Below are 23,772 nucleotides of genomic sequence, written 5' to 3'. Positions count from 1 at the left end.
GGGAATACGATTTTATGGAAAACTGAAAAACTATTTCAAGCACATTACTTTACAATATTAGAAACTGCAATTAAAGTTAAACAAATGCCTGCGAGTTATTTGCAATATACACTGGCCCAGGCGAATAACAAACGCGGAACTCTGGGAGATTACGATTCAGGAACCAATAGGGTTAACTATCAAAAGAAGAAAATGGAAATAGATTGCATATACAAGGATCCGAAGGGCGCCGGTTATGATAATGCGATAGGGGATGAGATGGCAAAAGAGATGTGGGAAGATCTCGACTAACATGGAGGTGAAGAATTGCCAAAGAATTAGCAATAGCTGGAAAAACGTGGGTAGAAATAAAAACGTGAGCAGAAATAAAAACATTGGCGCAAAATAGAGCTCGATGGAGAAGCTTTGTGAAGCCCTATGCCCCAAAGGGAGTGAAGTAGGAAAAAAAAAGAAAACTTTTAAATATTATGAAGGCAGCAGCATTCGACAATAGAATATTTAACAATCGAATTTGAATGCTATTTCTGCAAAATAATTGGAAAAAATTTTGCATTTTTTAATTACATTGGAATGAAAAGACGTCGTTAATAACTAGAGACTCGTCAGGGAAGGCTAAAATAAATGATGAGAAATAACAATATAAGAACGTGATAACTTCTCTCTAAAGTAAATAAGATAAGATGATTGACAGAGAAAGGGGGAGAAAAAATGGAACGAGAGAGTGATTAAACTGAAGTGACATATTTAAATTAAAGTTCGAAGAGAGTTACTAATTTGCAAAAAAATTTAAATTTTTTGTTATCTGGGTTGAATTTAATATGGTTTTAGGATTCCTATACCATAAAATACTGAAGGTTAATAATATACCCACTTCACGTTACTTAGTAGTGGGAAATAATTTTCTTTGCAGTGAAAAATAAATGTTGACCACATGTTACGTGAGGGCTAATACGTTCTCATTGTTATGAATTAAATAATTGTGTGAAACTTAGTGTACAATAACCTTATGCAGTAATATACATATTGTGTTCAATGAATGAATGTAAAGAATATTACGAGTATAATGTTTAGGTAATGTTTGCAATTTTACTTTTATATTAATCGAAATCACGCATCCGTTGAGATGGAAGTATCCAAAATACGGTTAACATGTTGAAATATTAGTGAAAATTAGGGTGAATACTAAGTGAAAATCCACAATAATTATAAATTATTTATAAAAATGTAAAATATAAATCAATATATGTATATGAAAAAAATAAAATATAATAAAAATTCTACCTGATTTTGTTGACTAATAGGTGGGCAACTTTTACGTCTTATATCTCTTTTAATAGCTAATTCATACCATGGTATTATTGGTTTACTACGTAAAGTTGTTTGACAACCAACTTTAAATACTAATGGATCAATATAATCAGTAATATTAATATCATCTTCAATTGGTGTTACACTAGAATTCCATGGTAAATTATTAACATTTGTTGTACTACCACCGCTACCGTATGTCGCTGCTAAATGTCCGGTTGAATTATTTGACATTAATGATAGCATTGGTGTTCTTTGATAAAAATTACGTTGATGTTGACTGTCTATATCATTATTAAATATACTGCCATCAATACCATTATTATTATTATTATTATTGAAAGAAATATTATTTGTACATGCTGAATTTAATCTTGGGTGGCCTAACGTATGATAACGTCGATGTTTAAATGTTTGATTTTCAAAACCAATATAATTAATACGATCATGGCTACTATTATTAATATTTAAATTTTCATTTGATTTAATATGTTGTTGGTGTTGTTGTGGTAAAATTAAATAAGATAACGGTGTTGTTGTGGTTGTTATTTGTGTTGTATTATAACTAGAATAATCTTCAATATTTGCACTTGAACTTCTTTTAAATGGTATACTATTGTTAATACCATTGGAATTTATAGAAGAATTATTTATTGTTTCATAATCACCACCAAATAATGATTTCTCTCTTGTTGAATTCGAAATATCACTATTGTGAATTGAATTTATTGATGATTTTGATGATATTTCACTTGGGCTATAATAATTTGTTTGAGGATTATAAAATTCTAGTGAAGTTTTTATCTTTGGTTCTATTGTATTAAAAATTGTATTTAATGGTGTACTACAACTATTCGGTTTCGGTGATGATGGTATACTAGCACTTCTATTATGCTGATAAGTATTTATTGTATTACTATAAATTATATTAGTATTGGTATTAGTACCATTCTTGTTACATGCTGTTGTTCCATTAAATTTATTGTTAAGATGATTTTGATCAATTTTCACATCGTTTGTGTTATTAGTAGTGGCTAGAGAATTACTTTCGCCAATTGTTGAAGTAAAAAGGGAAAACGAAGTTTTCTTCGGTTGTAATGTTGCTGATCTCATAGATGATTTTCTAACTATATTATTGTTATTTAATGGTGTTGTTTCTTGTTCCATTGTTTGCGGTTGAATTGATTTTGATTTATTAGTTGTTGTTAAATCTTGTAATTGAATCATTTCATTCTCTGGTGGTAATATTGAATCACATATTATAGAAGATTTTGATTTTGGTGATGATGTTATTTGACCATTTGTCATATTATTTGTTGCTGTAATAAAATCTTCAATTTCATCATACGAACGATTTGATGATCTATTCATACCTGGCAATATATTTGTATATTGTGGTGATTCTGGAGCTGAATATAAAAATATACCATCTTCAGATGGATTATCTGGTGTTTTTGGTGTTGTACTACTTTGTAATGATTCTAATGAGAATTGTGAATTCTTTTTAATATTTTGTGTTACTGTTGTATAATTCGATTGTGGTGATGATGGTAATTGTGTTATTTGTTCACCAATAGGACGAAATGTTGAACATGGTAATGAACTTGGACTTGAATATAATGGTTCCGATGTTGTTGGATCAATTAAACCATTTGCTGATTGATAATGTCCTTTTAGGAAAGATAATCCTGTATCAGTATTAGTAGATGTAGAAATTATATTTGAATCTTCATCATCATACAAATTTGATGTATATTCATCAAAATCAGCTGAATTTGATTTTAATGATTTTGGACGAAAACGTTCCAATTGTTCAGCACGACTTCGAGTTCTTGTAAGGCCACCTTTTCTTATTGTTGCGAAACCATCATGTATTTGTGTATGAGGTCGCATAATTGATACACGTTTCGTTGTCATTTGGAATGTTTTTTTGAAATTTTATTTATTAGCATTTTTTTTGTTGTTGTATTTTTATTAAAATCACTTTTAAGTTTATAATCACGTTTTGGCTTTATAAAACCAATTTTTTAAAATTATCATTTTATCTTTTGAAACATTGTTTCTTAATTTGAAAATTCTGTAAAGTATTTAATAACTTTAGTTAATTGGACTCGACAGCATACATGCATATTTATTCCACAACATTTTACTTAAATTTTTAGAAAATTTCATTGGTCTAGTAAAAACCTACCTACTTTTTGTATAAACTATTGAAATTTTTCAAAAATCAAGAGCAAGGGACTAAAACCAGTTCAAAAATGTGAGGTGTCTCATTAAAAAACATAGCCTATTACATGTGGTTCTCAAAATTAAGTCATAAAATATTGATAATCTTATAGTTAACTACTTACTAATTTTAGTTCCTTTGAATTTTTCACAGTTTCCATAATAAAATTTATTGTTATCAAAATGTATGATACCTCTTTTCACTAACATTTACCAAAATAAACTGATTAGTGCCTAAAAAAAATTTCTACTGTTCCTATATAATAAAAATTAAAAAAAATATAATCTGCATTGCATATAAGATTTACGAGTCACCTTTAGGTTAAAAAAAAAGTGAAATTTTGTTTTTGTTTTAAAAAATACCCAGAAGATGGTTATTGAATAATTTAAAATTATAACTAAATTTAAGTCCGCAATATATTTGAAGAAAAGGTTAAAATAGTTTTACTACTCTGAAATTATGCATATACCGATAATTAAATTCAAAATCATATAGCATAATTAAATATGGATTATTTAGATTGTAGATTTTAGCATTGTAAAAATTTTGTGGAAGTGTTTTGGAGGTTGAAGCAAAAATATTAAAAATTTGTGAATATTTTTTAAATTTAATTGTGCGACTGCTGCTTTTTTGTGGGCTGCCATCTTCTGTCGTGGAAGCTCGGCTTGCCTGTCTATTTAAGGCGGAATGCGACTTTCACTGACAGAACATGATGGGGTGCCATTATGCAAAAATGTTTCTTCCATCGCGTTCCGTAAAGTTTACCGCGGAGTTGTTTGGGATGGATAAAAACCGAGTGCATACTGTTATTTATTTCTTTACTGAACAATACCCAGTAAGGTATCATCTACATAAGCTGGTGAAATCGGAATCCCTCTTGTACTGATTTTGTGGGGGCGGCGACGAAACCGCTGTGCATATTCTTTGCGACAGCGCGGTACTAGCTCCAGTTTTACACCCGGAATACGCGGAAGTGTGGGGTGGCTATAATAAGTCGCGAATAGCTGCGGTGGCATAACTGCAGATATGTCCTCTTGCCCCACTCGGTACCCTTGGAATCCATCAATCTACCAAGAGATAGAAAACTTTTCACCCATCTAATGTTTATTATGAAAAAAAAAATCATAATCTCTTTTATTTCTAAATTAATTTTAATAAAAATATGTAAATTTTACTTCCCAAATTTTAAAGAAAAAAATTCATTATGATTTTGTTTTTATAAATTTTAAAGTATATTTAAAATATAACATTAATAAAACTGACAATTTTAATATTATGCTAATATTTAATACATTATCACCTTTCTAGTGGTAGTCTATACTTAGCCTATTGGAAGCTTTATTAAAAGGCAATATTATTCAATAAAAAGAGAAATAAGAGAACTAAATTTACTAATAATACAACTCCATTTTAATAAAGTCATTACTCATTCTAAAATTACTTTGATTGTTAGTCTTTTGTATTTCAAAATGAATAGATGTTCATTGAACTGCTATTGAACCTCCATTTAGATATTAAAAATCACAACTATTTAAAATCTGGGAAAATTTAAGATTAAAAATAATCTTGTTCTTAATTAATGAACATTTTAATGAAAATCTTCACATTTCTTCGATGTTGATGTTGTTGTTTGCTGATACACTTGTTAATATGGGGTCTTGGGTATACAAATTAAAAATATTGTATGATTTTTAATTTGTATACCCAAGTCTTATTCTTATACTAATATGCTACACTTAAATTGACGGTATATACAAGTCTTAATTTTTTAATTTTACGTTTAAAATTTATGCGAACGTGATGGTTATTTAAACACGTTTTCTTCTTTATTATAAAAAAATTACTAATGATAAAAGTTAAAGCAATAAATGCAATACATGGAAGTAAAAACAAAACGTAGCAATATGCAATATTTCCTTACAGAACAATTAGCACACCCAAAAGAAGAGAAAATATTATAATATTTAAAAGTTTTGTATCATATTTTTCGATTGATTTCGAATATGAACTATTCTTATTCAAATTTTATTGATAATGTAGCCCGATTTAAAAGATTCTTATTTAACGTGAGCTCTCAGCAGCATAAATGATGCAACAATTACTAAATCTATAACAGAAGACATAAAAGCCTGAATACTTTCATTACTTATAGTTACAAACATCTTTCATTGGGTAAGAATGCAATTTAAGTGGCATATTAGCAAAAAACATAGCAAACATTATACGTTTCTAACAAAAAATCATATTTAAAATGCAGAAAAATAAATTATAAACTAAAATAATTGTAATACAATACTTATACTATACCGCTTTAAATAACTTTAAACATACGATAGAAAGCTTATAAACTCTTTAATATTATAATCTTATGATATTAGCAAGCAGCGGTATTATTATTTTTCATTATAGTTTGCGGCATGATATATTAGCTTAGTATAATTATTTCGTAATATGAATGAATTGAGGAAGTATTTAATTACTTAATAAATCAAAACTTAAATCATAAATAAGCTTTTAACTAACTGCATATATAATATTTTTGTTTGTGACTCCTTATATGCCATTACTCTTTTTTTAAATTGGTTTAAAACATAAGTAAATAATTATAAGGTTGCTATCATTTATTTTGAAAGAATTGATGAAAATCACTTTCATGGCACTTTAAAACAGTTTCATGCGCATTCTTTATGTAATATACAAGATATGCTGTTGTTGTATTGTATATTACATAATATAATTTCTAACTATTAAAGTATATTGCGTGTATAATGCATTCACATTGTAGTAAATACTTGTTGCATTTTTTTCATGAATTAAATTTACGATTTATACGCGGCAATTTAAAAAAAAAAAATGTACTTAATATTTTCAAACCATGACTTAAATTATCAGAGACTATGCTATCTTTAAAATTATTTTAATTATCTCTACCGTATAGAAACTTAATGCTATAAAAACAGCAAGTTAAACAACAAAACTATACAAGAAAACAGAATTGTTATTTTATATAGACAATAATTCACTAATTAATTCCTCCGCATTTAAGTTAAAGATTATTTAATTTAACGATCAGTGATCATTGATCAATACTTATAAATACTTAGCTTTATGCAAATTACTCATAAAAATATGTAAATAAGGTAGTGTGGTGCACTTTATTAATTGTCCATAGAAAACAAGAATTTATTGACGAATTCGAATTGGTGATACTTCTACGAGTATATTATATTTCCATATTATAATTATAGTAAACTATTGATTTTAAGGGCTACTTATTATTAAATAAACTTATCGTAATCCAACCAGGATTTGGGATCAGAATGCAAAACAAAATTGGTCTAATTATGTAAAATGAATGATGTGAATAGAAAATAATAGTATCTTTATGATCTAGATTAGAAATTTTGGTGTACTTCAATGTTATTCTGTTATACACTCTAAATATTCACTGTTATACTGTTTTCAATATAACAGTAAAGTGTATAACAGTTGTTGTTTATTTTTATTTTTTAAAATTTGGTTTTTTTGTTGTAAGTTTTCAATGACGACACTGACTTTCAGTTTGCCTGCTTTTCAGCGCCTCTTGCAAATGTTTACTCTGTATATATGGCAGATCCGACGCTGACGGTGCCTATCTTTTAAAACGTCTTTTTGACAATTATTTGCCCAGAAGTTCAATTATAAAAAAATAACTTAACATTATATGAATATCTTAGCTGCTTCTGTTTCGTCAATTTGAATGATTTTAAATGGAACACACTCTAATTCAACTTGTAATTACTTGAATTTTATATTAATAACGTACTACTATGATTTCGAAGTCAAACAGACATACTGTGTTATTATTGCACCTGGAGGATTTGAATAAAATTAAAGCAAAAAGAAAAATTTGTATGTAAAACATATTATTTATTTTACTCATTTACCCACATACGTACATATGCAATTTTTTTTAAAAATTATAATGACGGACATTAAAAAAATTTTGATCTGATGGTATGCCAATCAACTTGTAAGCTCATAACTCTTTTAAATTATAATGAATTTATATAGCATTTAAGACACAAACAAAAAACAAAATTTTAATTTTTTTAAGTTTTAATTTTAAATTCAAGTTAAACGCCAACACATACAACATATTTTTTTTTTTATGAATGAAGTTGGATAAGCAACAATATTGGCTGGTACTCAAACAAGTCTGTTTTACAATAAAAGTTAAGAATGCAAAAGAGTTTTAAATAATGTATAAGGTATTTGTTTTCGATTTCGTGAGTATTGTTAAAAATTAAAAAAAAAATCAAATTCAAGTAATCTGCATAAGTGAATTTTTGGATATACTTTTATTTTAATACCGCGCGGTATTAAAAATACGTGTATAGTCAAAACCCAAGTTTATAAATTAAAAATCTAGTTTATTATAATTTTTTATTCGATTTTTTTCTTGTTTTTCTTCCAAAATACATAAATATTTAAAAAAAATTTTTAAATTGAAATATGGAAAATATTTTGGCTGTTGTATCTTTCAAGTATTTGCGTTTTAAAGAAAACCAAGAAAAAAATTTATTCATTTAACATAATTTGAATAAAATCGAAGTTTATTTTGAAAAATAAAAACGAAGAATCAGAAAAATTAATAACATTACTGGTATAGACCATTATTTTATGTATGTATACATAGGGTTGGGTCATAAACTATGAGAATATTTTATATAAACACGTGTATAGATGTGTTTATACATTGTCTATATGACAATCAAAGAATTTTCAATTAAAAATAAACATTTATTTTATGGACTGTGTGTATTATGAAGGTGATCAAGCATGAAAATAGATATTTGCATAAAATAAGGATAATAGCTTTTAGGGTGCGTTCTCTAATTATATTTAACATTTTAACCCGTGATTATTATGTAACTGCCGTATTCAATCTAATTGATAGTTCAATGATAGTTTCAATTGAATATCTTAAGCTTCAATTTTGTAATCTCTTGAATTACAGGAAATGTATAGGAAAATTTTAAACTTTTTCATCTCAAACATCGTCAATGTTAATCTAAAATGAATTTAAATAATTTTGTTATATTTGGGGTTGTAGAACAATAAAAAACAATTCAGTTTAGAAATTTTATCCACAATTTTCTGTTCTGTTTCTTATAAATTTATATTTTGATAATCATTAACATAAACTGGACACTAAGTTGCTATTCTTCTAACTTTTCCAAAAAATTTATTGCTTTCCTTAACTAATTTATTATTTTTTTAAGATTTTCAAATGCTCAATAAAAAATTGAAAACATAAATTCAACATTGAATATGTCAAAACATTTAAAACAGCTAATGGTTCAACATTTAACAAAATTACGTATAAGATTCCAATAAAATTAACAAATTTATTACTAAGAGAATCTTTTCTTGTTCTTTTTTTTTTGGACATGAATTTTTCTAAAAAATCTTTTCTTGTTTTTGTTATTAAAACTATTAAAGAGAAAATCTAAAATTTTAGTTTAGAAATTTTAGTTTTTTTTGTGTAAGTTTCATGTTACATCAAAAAGAGGTCTCTATCATCAATTAAATTAAATATTGACGATTTCCTGTCATCAAAAACACAAAAAATAAAAAAATTGAGAAAACTAAAATGAAATTTGTCAAAATCTTAATATACGGTTAATCAAAACCATTCACAAAATAAAAAATTTCCTACATAGTATAAACTAATTTCCGATTTTTAAAAATCGATTTTATTTTTGTTCGATTGAATCTTTTTCCTTAGCACTTTTCTAAAAGAAAATTAAAAAAATAGTGCTTATTAATTTTGCTCTGTTCGTTCTTCGTGCCTCTTTACAAAACTTCTACACTCTTTGAAGCAGAAAGCTTAAATTTGGTATACTTACATATAGATTTTTATTATGGACTTATTTTCATGGAAGAAAATTTTCACCCGTCTCTCCTCTGAAAGTTATAATCCCTAAAAACCTTAAAAATTCCATTTTTTGGCTATTTATTGTAACGAAACAATAAACATTTTTCAAATTCGGCCACCTTAGTAAGGTAGGGACATATTTCTTCTACAACGGAACAGCACTGATGAATATTGCAAAGACAAAACAACCGCTAAGGCTGAACTGTTATCTAAAATCCATTTTTTTTCTTAAATTTTTGATATCGTTTTTCTTCTAGACGACAATGCGTCGAAACCTTGTCCTGAAAGCCTGAAATATTGAGAACTTTTCGATACTAACAAATAGTTCATTTCGTTAAAAGAAAAGTTTTTTCCATCTCCATCCCTTTTCAAGTTATAACCTTTTGAAATTGGTAAAATATTGGGGTTCATACTGAGGTCGAATCATTTAATGACGGTCATATTTATTGTTAAAATTCCCAAAATTTAATAATAGACGTGAATTTTTTGTTTCAAGTGGTTTGTGTTTATGATCATGTCGAATAATTATCACTATAACTCAGTGATTCGATACTCCGAATATATGCCATTGATTTATGATACCCCTAAATGTATGCAATATTTTTTTAATTTTTCATTTGTTAATAAAAGCACTTTAAATAATGAAGTAGATGGTTAGTAAGAACAGTATTTTCACTTGTTGAAAGGAAAAGTGCTTTTGTACAAATCATCATTTATTCAACTTTATTTTTTTTTGGTTGTTTGATTTAATAACAAATCGAAAACAGTAATTCAATCACAAAATGAAACCAGAAAAAAAATTTTTTTTTTTTTGTGTTAAATTTGAACTAAAAATCATTTCCTTTATTTCATACGATAAACAAGAAATGTACTCATTCCGGAGAAAATGTAACCATTTTATTGATAGCGGAGAAAAACAGAAACAACTTATTAAAATTTAAAAGATTTTCATCTGAAAACAAATAAAAATCAAAATCAAAGCGAAAAAAAACAAAAAAAAAATTATAATGACGTTTAAAACGAAATGTCAAATTAAATTTTGATTAAAAGTCACGATATTTCAAAACAAAGAATTGAAAAAAAAAATCAAAAACAATTCATTCATAATATTTTGAGTGCAACTGTGTGTGTGTCTGTGCAAATAATCGATTTGTAAAATTTTCATGACAAAAAAAAATTTTTTTTTTCCAATCAAAAATAATTTTATGAAAAATACCCAAACCTCAAATACATTTTTTGTCATTTTGAAAAAAAATATGATTTTTTTTTTCTGGTTCGCTTGAAAATTTGTGATTTTTTTAACTTATTAAACTAATAAAAAATGACTGTAGGTAAATTTATTAAAAACTCCGGTTTTTTGTTTCAAAAAACAAGATTTGAAAAATTTATTAATGAAACACGTGTTTCCCGATTTGAATGAAAAACTCGGAGTAAAAAAGAGACAGAACATAAAAAATCCAGATTATTATTTTTCTTTATTAAAATAACAATAAATTTTGATGACTTATTTATACATAAAATTGTCGCAATTATGTTTGACATAAGTTATATTGCACGACATACCGGCAGCAACTTTCAATATGCATTGATTCTACTTCAATTTGATTAAAGTGAAAAGGTAATCAATTTTTTGATCAATTACAGCACAGTAGTAAAGTTGTTAGAGACATTAAGTAAAAGTACATTCGTGGAAAAAAACATTGATAAAAAAGAAATAATGCTCACGGGCTATTCTTGTCATACGAACTGTGACTGTTATATTGACAGCAATTATTGTTATTTTTCAAATAAAACAATTGAATAATTTGGTATTAGAAATTCATAGCTCAAAAAACTTAGAAATTTTATATTATAAATAAAATTGATAAGGCTTTACTATATAGTGCAAAATTGATTTAGTACATTTGCCTCTATAGCTCACATACGTCAGGAAATAGATTAATGACAATAACAATGAAATAGTTTTTAACGATTAATAAGTACATAAATCATACGCAATTCATAATCAAGCAGCAACTAGGGTCGAATCTAGCACAGTAAGCACTTACATTGAGCACCGAAAAACAGGGGCGCCATTAAGAACTTGAAAAAAAACTAATTTTCAAAAAACAAAAATGTTTTTCATTTTCTCCGTATTTTCCAAATATTTTCTCTTCCTATTTACAGTGAAATTAAGGTGATAACATGTACCTATACTAAGGCAGTATGCAAAACAAAAAGTTGAAATTTTAATTTCAGATTTTTATTCTATGCATTCAGTATGATAAAGTTATAAAAATGTACAATGTTTACTGAATATCCTTCATTGTTCTGAATAGAGGAAGAGAGCGCCTTCTTTTTTCGAAACCGTGTAGGGCACCGAGCATATTGGAACCGGTTGTGACGGTAACTAATATTTGACCTATTGCTTAATAAAATACATGAGACACAATTTTTTAATTAAGATCAAATTACCATGTTTCTTCAAGAAATGAATCAAATCTGGAAAAAAATCCGCCTTCATCATAGAACAAAGTGGTTGGTATAGGAAAGAGTATTGTTTTCAGATTGTAAACACGCATTAAGAAAATATATGCGTCCATAGTTAATATTTGTCAAACTTTTGTTATTTTTGTTGTTTTATTTCTGGATTACTCACATCAGATTGATAACGATAAACTATGAAACTTAAATGTGTAATATGCAAATTTCGAGCATAAAAGTCAGATTTAACAATGTTATAAAAGATAATATTGAAACAAACTTATGAATCTAAAATTTTATAATATTAATGTTCACGTAAAAGTAGGTTAAAATTTGTCTTAAAAAATTATCAAAAGCAAAATGAAAGTAAATTTTATAATTTTCTTTATAATTTATAATTTTTATTTTATTCTTCTTTTCATTTCCCATAAAAAATATTAGCTGCTATAGAGGTTCAATTTTATGTCTATTGAAGACAGACGTTCGTATAAAGTACACGTATCTTACTCACCGCATACTCTTTTGAACATTTTAAATGCACTTTTGAAAAATTTGTTCACAATATCGTGAATTGTTACAATAATAAGACTGTGCGTAATACTGAATAGCTTTCTCCTTCTCATAATTTTAATATAATAAATTTTAAAAAAATTCTCTTAATATATGATATTATAAATATTTTTTTTTTCCTTGCACATATGTAAGTACTTAATGAAAAAAAAAAAGTGTAAGAGCATCGTTATAAATGATAAACTGCTTTCTGTCAACGAATTTGTTTCTGGTATATACGAGTACATACATATGCACGGTTCATTAAACTACATAATATTGTCACAATTAATTTTTTTTTTTTTGTGTACACATTTTTCACTTAAAATTTTCTTTAAAATTTTCCTGTAAAATTTCTATTTTCTTATACGAGTACATATTAAGTGTGCATTTAAGTGAATTACATTGCATATATTATACTTTATTAAGTTTAGTTTAGAGCGAACTGAGATCGTATATCGGCTATGTTGTGTAAATGTTAATATTATTGTTAACAATATTTTCTTAATTTTACACAGTGTGGCGCTTGCATTATACTTATATTTTTATTGTATTCGTTTGCATGTATCAAAATTCATTGTATGACAGTTATATACGTACAATTTTATACTGCATTAAAAAATACACGCTTATAAAATATTGTTGTACATTTGCGTGTTAATAAATTCATAAAGAACTGGACGTGAAAATAAATTTTATTTAAAATAACAAAGCAACAAAAAAAAAAAATTTTTCCGTCTTTTTTACTTTATGCAAGCGAATGTCGCAGTCGCGGTCGCAGTTAAGAAGCAGGAAAAAAAAAAATAAAAGGAGAATTTATGGTGAATCAAAGAACATAATTTAGAGAGAAAAATTTTAGTTGCCTTTATTTTTTAATAAAATTATGATGTGATAATTTAAATTGTAAGTATTTTTATGTTTTTGAATTTAATTTTGAATAAAAATTTTTAATATAACATAAATTTTAACATTTTGAATAGGTTCTCTCTGATTTATATAGTTATTAAGGTGAAAGAAGAAATTCATTAATTCATTATTATATGTGGGGTTAAGAGTTACGAAGCGTAAATTTCCAAAAAATGTAAATATTAATTTTTTCGAAATTATAAATTTTTAGTTCTCAGCTATGATTGTCTTAAAGTGAGAATTTAATAATAGAATGGTGTTACTTCCATCAACAAACAGATGCTCCTAGAACGATGATTTATTGATGTAAGGTAAAGTAAGGTAATTTCGTCAGTGCATTTAATTTCGTCATAGGTCGCACTTCCTTCACATATTTGTCAAATATTAGGAAACCCCATCTATTTTCAATAAAATTTAAACATTTTTGTTTTTAAATATACTTGAAGTGAGAAGATCCGTTTTTAAATTTTAAAAAATTAGAATAAATTAATTTTAAAAGACATTCTTAATTACTGAAAAACATACCGGGGCAAATTTTTGCTTTTTCTTAGTGTTTTCGTTAAGAAAAGTAGAAAGTTTCTTAAGGGTATATCTGTTGAAATATGTGTAATTTCTTACATATTTGCTTATATTTTGACAAATTAAACTTAAAAAAACATTATTAATAAGAAAAAAATTGAAAAAGTGAAATATTAAAAAATAAAAGTGAAGTGACGAAATTACCAACCAAATTTTTTGGAGTTGGAGATTATTTCGTCAGAATGACGAAATTGAGTGGTTTATTAAAACATTTTAAAATATGAATATTTACTTTTGAAACTTAAAATATTAAAAAAAATTGAATGCAGAACTTTTATTTACAGTGTTTCTAGCCAAAATATAAAATTTCGTCAGTTATATTTTATTCAGGTATCACCAGTACAATCTATTTTAATAGTAACGAAAAATGTAGATTGCCAAAGTTTTTCTACAAATAATGATAAAAACACGAGAAAAACAAAAATTGAAATGTTAAATTTGACAAATATAACAGTTCTGTACAATATCTAAAAAACTATTAAATTTAAAACTAATTTTTACTAAAATTTTATTTACAATCATATTTTGTGAGGCGGCGGAATGTAATACTTAAATAGGGTGCTGACGGAATTAAAATTTTACATAGTTTTTGAATTGTTCAAATTTTGTCATGCTTTTTTTTCAAAATTGTTACCGGATAGTTATTAATTATGATATACACAGTTTAAATTTGCATTATTTTTTATTTTAGTCCAATGAACTGTATTAAAACCTAGTTTTTTTTTGCCATGACGAAATTAGCAACTCCACATGACGAAATTAAAAACTCAAAGATTTTGCTGACGAAATTACATGACTTTTGGAGATATTTTAAAATTTAAAAAAATATAATAATTCACAAAGTAACTGTCTGAAAAAGTTAAAAATAATTTTGTCAACATTCCAAACTAACAAAAAATGATACTTTTGTTGCACACACATTAACTCTTCGAAATACATCGTTAAAAAACCGAAAAAGTCCCTTAACATGACGAAATTACCTTACTTTACCTTATGTAAATCAATTTTCAAAGTTGACGGGTATTTTTACAAAAATTTGAGGTTGGAACATGCCTCATTTCCGTTTTGCAAAATTTTTAAAATTAAAATTTAATTTATTATCGTAAGTAGAAATTTTGAAGAAGAAGTTTTAGGCTTACCAAACTAAGATTTCATTTGATTATGTTATTCACGATTGTACTATGGTATAAATATATGATTTTCTAGAGAAGTGGGTGTAACCTAGATAATTGAGGGTAATATAAAACTTAAACAGTTAAGATTTCTAGTATTGCTACTTTGAATTTCCTCTTTTTTTAGCACTTTTCCAAAAATTTTTTTGAAAAAAGTGCTTATTAGTTTCACTCTGTCCGTCCGTCCGTCCGTCCGTCCGTCCGTCCGTCCGTCCGTCCGTCCGTCCATCCGTCCGTCCGACCGTCCGTCCGTCCATCCGTCCGTCTGTCCGTGTGTCTGTTTACAAAACTTCTACACCTTTGAAGATAGAGAGCTGAAATTTAATACGTACATAGATCTTCACTAGAAACTTATTTCCGTAGAACAAAATTTTTACCTATCTCCCCCCCTATAGAAGTTATACCCCCCCAAAACCCTAAAAATGGCCTTTTTTAAATATTTGTTGCAATGAAACCATAAGCATTTTTGAAATTTTGCAAACGCAGAAAGGCAGCGGCTTGCTTCCACTTGCGCGGTATGGTATAGTTAAAATTTAGAAAAACAAAATGGCCGTTCAAATTTACCGTTATCTAAAGTCCTTTTTTTCCAAATTTTTGATGTCGTTTTTCTTCTAGACCCCAGAATGTAGAAGCTTGAAATTTTAGGAGCTTTTAGACATTAACAAATAGTTCATTTTGTTAGAAGAAAATTTTTTTTCATCTCCACCCCCTCTCAAGTTATCACCTCTTGAAATTCGTAAAATTTGAATTTTTGACACCTTATATTTCCGAAACCGCAAGCTTTTCCAAATTTTTATAAACATTAAAAGCTAACGGTAAATTCCATGAAATTAAAAAATATAATTATTTTTCTTAACACAATTAACCCTTAAAATCGAGCATTATGTTAACCCCTTTTTATATTAAGTTTTGCTTTATTTCAAAGACTGCATATATGCGTCATCCTAAATATATGCAATCCTAGAAATAGTTTTGTATATGACTGAAAATAATTTTAATAGTGTGATAGGTATACATATACTGTATACCTATCAGAATTTTCACTTGTTGAAGGGAAAAGTGCTACAATACAAACCATTGGTTTGACCCAACTTTATTTTTTTTTAAATAGTTTGTGTTTAAAATTTCATTTCTGATCAATATTGTCGGTAAAGGTTGGTTGATTAGTTAAACTAATGGATTTGATCAAATTAAATCATAACGTCCGAATTAGGTTGTCACTATAAAAAAGTTGTCACCTGTTCTTAAAAATGTAATCTATTTTCTGAGATTTTAAAAGAAAACAGCCCAACTCCCTGAAATACTGAAAATTCATAGAATATGTTTGAAAAGCGTCTCTTGACACATTAAAAGACAGCATTCTTAAAATGATGAGCAAAATCAAACAATATTCATCTCTGTCATTCTTAAAATTCCTATTTCATCTCTTAATTGAGACAGAAAATAATCATGATTGAATAATTTCATTGCTTTCGCGCAAAACATAATGTGTTTGTTGAAAATTGTCATATATAATTCCAAATGTGCAATAGAAAGAATTGCAAAGAATAATGATTATTTAATTTTCTATTGGTAAATGTGAGAACTGAGACAAATTTAATGCAACTATGTATATACGGATGATATCGCAATATTAATTCTTTTAATTTGTTAAATTATAAAATTTATTATTGTAGTTAAGGTTGCTTTATAATTTTTAAATACAAGGCAAAAAATAAATTGTGATTTATTAAAATTAAAATAAAGAAAAAAATTTTTTTTTTAAATTATCTAAACTGTCTATCATAATTAAAAACTAGAATTTCAATTTAAATATAAAATTGGGTATTGTTTTTGGTTTTTTTATTGAATTTAATCAAAGAAACCGAATACGCATGATATGGGATATAGGAAATACACATATATCCAAATACATATGTGCCTCAAAATGCCTCCAAATTGAATATTTAGCCTGAAATTTAGAAATCAAAATTAATTACACTGATCAAAATAAAATTCATCCGACATTTTTATGTTTTAAGCGGAAAAAACGTGTTATACTAAAAATTTGCTATAGGTGCTATGCAAGCTTTTAAAGTACAAATTCATAGTGTTATTTTTTGTTTTTTCATTCCTTAAATAATTATTGTGAATGGAAATATTTTTAGCATTACGAATTTCTTTAATTTTAAGTCAACTTTATTGAAATAGAATTTTTAAAATAATAATTTTAGTATATAGATGACATCTGTTTATTTTTAGCTTCAATCTTATAAGCAGATTATATTAAAACAAAAAATTTTTAAAATATTCCAATCGGATGATTAGGTGTGTCCAAATATCTTCAAATCTTATACTGATAAAGTGTTATAAGAATTATAATTATTATATAAATAAATTGGTATTCAATGAAATTTTCAAAATATATTTGAAGAATACATGAAATAAAATTTTAGAAGAATTATCAAACAGCTTTTTAATTCTCTTCAGTAAGTTCTGACGCTGCTATTACGTGTAAGTATTTAGACTACGTTTATTTTAATTTAGATTTATGAGTAAGTAGGGTTTATTTTTAGATAGATACCATAAAAAATGAGACAAAAATACGATCTTATAAAATGGAATATGCTCCTGTCTGAAGGAGTCTACAAGGGGACACTGGCCGTTGAGGGAGTATTCGGTTAGGCTGGAATTTCACTTCAATGTAACGTATCGCAGCTGTCGGGAAATGTATAGGAAGAAGGCCATTTGCCTCTATCTCCAAGAGTCCGGTTCTGAGCGGAGCTAGACTGGTCACATGGGGTAGAGCATGTGTGACGGGACAGAGTGTGATATCAAACATTAGCATCATGAATTTAAATTGATTCTTCAACGGGCTGGCTTGGAAAGGCATCCTGTAAACGCATGCACAATGACAGCAAAATGCCACATTTCTGTTAATTAGAGTGCGGTAGACAAAGTTTATTGAATTTATTTAATTCAAATTCGATAGCAAGATGTGTAGGCGTCAATGAGATGCATTTTGTTGGGAAAATTTGACTAAATTTACAATCAAAAATTCACAAAATCCGTAATGTTTAAGTCTAAACCCAGACCTAAATATTGTTTTCCAAGCTAAAATTGTATTTTTCCTGATCCAGGTAAAAATAACTTTCGGTATTTATCAGATAACCCGTTTTAATGTAATTGTGCCAACTATCATTGCATATTTGTTCATATTCATAAATGTTTAATATTTTGTATCTTCTATTGAATATAAAAAAAAATATGTTAAAATTAAAGTGGCGCCTTAAATCATATCGAAAGAAAAAATAAATTTCAACATAACTGAAACCAAAAATCCAATTACGCATCATCCAATTTATACGTATGTATATAGAAAAAGAGTCATAACAAAATATGACACACCGTGAAAAGATTTCCTATCAAAAAAACCAAAAAACTGTAATAAAAAACATAAAACGAATAAAAACAAAAAATTAACAATTTGAAATGTTGAATCCAAAAAAAAAAAAAGAATGTTGAGCACTGAAAAAAAAAAATAATTTTCATTTTTGTAATCAAAATGACAACAAAGAATTATAAAAAAGGTTATTTGTAACCAAAATGCACTCAAATTACATTGACAATGAGACAAAAATAAAGTGTCACAACAGCAATAGTAATACGACAGTTAACCGTGTGATTTTTTATAAATCAATTTTTATGTTTTCCCGGCCAGGTACTGAACATAAAAAGAAGTAGAAACATAGGTTGTGAAGGTTTACTAAATTTTCAGTAAATTTATTTAACAGGTAAATTCTACCTTTATAACACAGAATATAAAAAATCTACCATTTAAGCGTATTAGTCAAATTCAATAAAATTTGACTAATTGGATAAATTGCATTAATCGTGTTTAATTTGCAGTTACTATGACTTAATAATTATAAAATATGATAATAGAGCATGACTTGATGTAAAGGGGAACTTGTAAAATCCAGATCTATTCCAAAAACTTTGCTTAAAGAGAAAACTCGGAAAAGTCCAAAAAATTTTGTTAAAATGTGTCTATTTCAACTTTTATTATAACAATCTATGATTATTCATTTTACAAGACCCTTTTATTTATAATATTTAAATAGACACCTAGTGAGTATTTAAAGAACTAGCTAATCACGATGTCTTTTACATCATAGTGTATCACCGTCTCAAGTAACATTGATTTCCTAAAATCCATCTTACAATGAATACATACATTCTATAATTGTGTTATTTAATACAATGAAGACCGTATTTTTTCTCGTAGATTCAATACCGTATGTTGAAATATTAACGAGAAAGTTATGCAATCTAACCACATTTTTATTTATTTTATATTTTTCTGTTAATATTTCAATTGTTGTTCACCGATTTATTCATATTTCAAAGTTACATGGTAACTACTTATATATAATCAAAATATATAAACACAAACATTCATACATTATATAGATAATTTTGCATAATAATAAAAATATTATAAATATTTGATTATTACAATGTTATTAACTGTCGTTTTTACTTAAAATATGAAATTTAACTACCGATTCATGATTATCAGATTAAATTACAAAATTGTATTCAGCCGAAAAAAACAAAAACGTCAAAACATAGCGTATATAGTAGAAATGTGTAGTAAAAACAAAATGAAAAGAGAAAACTATAACAAAATTAAAGAAAACGGAAACTCAGCATTAAATTTTTTTTGCATACAGTTGCAAAAAATATGCTTGTTATTTTTTTTTGGTTTTAAACTTGAATTTCATTTTTAATACTATAAGTGAATTTTGTTTCCGTAAATAATGCAAAATAAATGTTGCCAATATTTTTTCTCAAAAATTTTTGCTTAATTTAGCAACTGGAAATATTTGATTTTGGTTTTATGTTAAGAATCTAAGAAATGTTTGCCATTTGTTTTGACAACTGTGTCGGAGTCGAACTATTTTACTAGTTAATAGTAAGCAGTCAAACAACGATTAATTGTGATCGTGCTTACCCAACAACAAGCAACATTTGTTAAGATTTAACAGCCGTGTAAATCATGCCATTTTAATATTTTCAAATAATATTGTCAATTAATGTTAAGGTGAGTTTATTTTTATTTCTCACTGTTTATTGTCTATTCTATGATGTATCAAATATTTATTGGAATTGAATGAGGGTTTATTCTATGGGAATCAATGTGTTAAAATCAAAAATTTTATGTAAGTAATGTGAATGAAATTTTGGCAAAATATATTAGTTTGTGCAATAGTAAGAATTCGAATTTGTATAATAAATTTTATATACAATTAAAATAGATTCAGATATGTTTTGATTGCAAATAGGAATTTTCTCAAAATGCCTTGAAAATATAATTATAGTTAAATTCCAAAACATTTCTCTGTAATATTGTAACAATCTAACCCAGTGTGTTAAAGTGGTCTTACAAATTTACATTTTCTCAGCCAAAATATGTAAGAATCAAGTTGCTTTCTATTAAACTATATAAACACTATAACATTATTAACATTACGCTAAGGATTACGCAAAATTTATTAAGTAGTTCATTCATATAATAAACAACAACATTAACGTCCACATACTGCAAAAAATTTAGGTTTCTATAAAACAAAAAAAAATATACCCCATTCATAATAATAAGCTGATTTCGAACATATATTCAAAATTTTGAAGTGTATATGTATAGTAATTTCAACTTTAAGATATCTACTCAAATTTCAAGTGCATTTCAAATAAAAAACACAGAAAAAAATTCATAAATAAATGGCATGGTTATTTGGTAAATGTTTTTTTTTTTTGCGTTTATTGCTTTTCATTTTAACATGCAATAATAATTATTATAAATTGACAGAGTGGAAATATTTTGTAATTAATTTTCTCATACTTTTTATATAAGAGTGCAAGTATACACACTAGTATACACATAAATATTGTGTATTATTGTGAATATTTATGGTAATAATTGAAATTTTATAATGGAAGATTAAAATTTGATATTTTGTTTTAATATATTGTGCACATAAAAGCAAAATGAATGAAAAACCAAAATTATTTTAATAAATGTTTCATTATTGTTATAAGATTTTTTATAAATATAATAATAATGATAATAATGAAAGAGATTAAATTACAATTAAAACAATCAGGAAGTTAATTAAAAATTATATAACGCAAAATTTAAAAAAAAAAAACGAGAAAAATAGAGTTGACCGTGTCAATTCTGTGATATCCGTACGAATTTGTTATCCTATGTGCGATTAAATTTGCCATAGCTGATTATGGGATAGACTATGACCTAAGTTGCCGTATTACCATATTAATTTATGCAAAATTTTAGTACTGTGTTTCCAATATTTTCTAAGGTGGCCAAACTACTATTGAAGTTGTACGGCTGCTACCAGAAAAAGTCAAGAAATTTTAACGACTTTTATCAACCACATTGACCGTACTAATATAGTCATTCGTGTGAAATTTTAATACCACAGCTTTTATAGTTTCTATGATATAGCCAAATAACTTTTGAAGTTGTATGGGTGATACCAGAAAGAGTCAAGCAATTTCAACGACTTTTATCAAGCACATTAGCTCTACTAATATAGTCATTCTTGTGAAATTTCAATACCACAGCTTTTATAGTTTCTGAGATATAGCAAAATAAATTTTCAGGTTGTATGGCAGCTATCCGAATCCGATTATATCCAATTTAAATAGGGTTCCGGCATTTACTAAAATAAATCATTTGTGAAAATTTGGTGAACTTGGCTCAATTAGTTTTTGAATTATTGTTGGGACGGACAGACAAAGGACGGAAAAAACAACTCAGAATTCGTCGTTGATCAAAAACATACACTTGAGTCGATTTCTCTGAAAATTATTTCTTAGCGTTACAAACGGTAAGGAAAATTTAGTATTCCCTTCGAACATACATTCGTACGGGTATAAAAAATGATCTTGCTGAATAATATTAAGATTTTAAAAATGAATTAAAAATTTCATTTTAATTTAAGTAGTAGTTTTGTTTTCATCAATAATATTATTGTATTACTTAAGGTAATTATTAAGATAAGTTCGATAACCTTTACCATTACAGTAATGAAATTTTTTTTTTTTAATTTATAATGCATTATCAGAAATTACAATTAAAAATATGAAATTTAATACAAATTATAATAAAATTTTAAGTGTATACCGTAATAATCATTAGTAAAAATATAATTAAGATAAAAAAATAAATTAGCAAAATTGTTTGTATTTTAAAAATAAAGATTGGTGAATTTGATAAAATTTGCTTAAAAAATTTCAAATTTTTATTCTTAAACCTTTTACATATTTAAATTTAAGGCCTTAACACTTAGCACAAAAATATTTGTTTGCATAAATTTATGGTGTTGTTAAAAATAAAGGCTTGTTAAAGCATTTAAGCCCAAATTATACAAACACAAAAAACAAAGAATTATTTTGGGTTTTTCTTTTTGTTTTTTTATTATGGTACTCATGTGGTCATTGACTTGTTTCTCTCTTATGCCTCATTCATTAATTATTGTTACCTTCTTTCAAGGACTTTGTTGATTTTAAGAGAAAATTTTTGTTTATATTGTATATTTTATGTATTGAGTTGGTGTTGACTATTGAGTAGAAAAAACATATGATAATAAGATTTTATTATAACCATTCAGAAGTCACTTTAACTGTTTTAAAGTTGCAAAGGGAAACGAGTATATACTATTTAATTAAGTTAAATTAGTATGTCAATCAAGCACGGTTTGGACTTGTTCGGCACCCTGTGCAATTTTGTTTTAAAGTGCATCCCTTTGAATTGGAATAAAGAATGCATTAGGCAAAATTTTTATTTTTAAAATTTAGTTTTATTTTTTTAACTTTCTACTGGTGCCTCTGTTTTCCGGTGCTCATTGCAAATACATACTTTGCACCTGTGATACATCCGGATCTAATGTTAAATATTATAAGACATTTTTCCTGAATCCCAGTTTTACTTTATTTGCTTTATTAATAATAGCAATTTGGATCTCTTCTAATTAAAATGATTTTGAAGATGTCACACCTTGTGGATTTTCTGGCAATAGCATTCTTGTTCGGAAATATTAACTACAGTTCTTATAATTGATGTGACAAAATTTGTACTAAAAATGTTATTTCTATATGAAAATGAACCTAATCCAGCTTACAATGCTAGTAACAAACATTTAATTTATTTGAAAACAAGTTGTAATTTTGCATGTTTTTGTCGATAAGAACTAATCGATATGAAAATTGCTAAGAAAAACGATATTAAGTTTTAACTATAAGACAGAATATAGCTTAAAAATTAATTTTAAAAATTTAATTGAGAATTTCAAAAAACAATTAAGTACAATCAATATACATTTTTCATATTAAGTACTATTAAATTTTTAAATAAGTTAAAACAAATTCTAATAAAATATTCAGTTTTAATATCAAATTACTATATTCAATAGCGTGGTGTTGAATTTCATTAATTTTTCATAAATATTTATGAAATTACACAAAATAACTTTCATAATTTATCAAAATATTTTTGTTAGGCATTAAATTTTTCATAACATTCTAAACAATTTTTTTTGTCCAAAAATTCTAGCCAAATATTACAAAATCACGCAAATTCA

At 26.3% G+C, this 23,772-nt stretch overlaps 1 protein-coding gene across 1 annotated transcript in view; it reads right to left on the bottom strand.

Annotated features, from left to right (window-relative positions):
* The window catches only part of LOC129618630 (protein sickie-like), a 152,720-nt gene that overhangs the window by 88,810 nt on the left and 40,138 nt on the right, over nucleotides 1–23,772 (bottom strand). Inside the window, exon 2 of the mRNA XM_055533488.1 lies at nucleotides 1,282–3,385. Within this exon, the coding sequence (XP_055389463.1) occupies nucleotides 1,282–3,225 (1,944 nt within the window). The 5' untranslated portion in view covers nucleotides 3,226–3,385. The remainder of the gene's footprint in view (nucleotides 1–1,281; nucleotides 3,386–23,772) is intronic.

This window comes from Condylostylus longicornis, unplaced genomic scaffold, assembly GCF_029603195.1.
Source record: "Condylostylus longicornis isolate FDR11 unplaced genomic scaffold, ASM2960319v2 ptg000009l, whole genome shotgun sequence".
In the NCBI taxonomy this organism is placed as follows: domain Eukaryota; kingdom Metazoa; phylum Arthropoda; class Insecta; order Diptera; family Dolichopodidae; genus Condylostylus; species Condylostylus longicornis.
The sequence above is the reverse complement of the archived record's forward strand: the minus strand, read 5'-3'. Positions and strand labels throughout refer to the sequence as shown.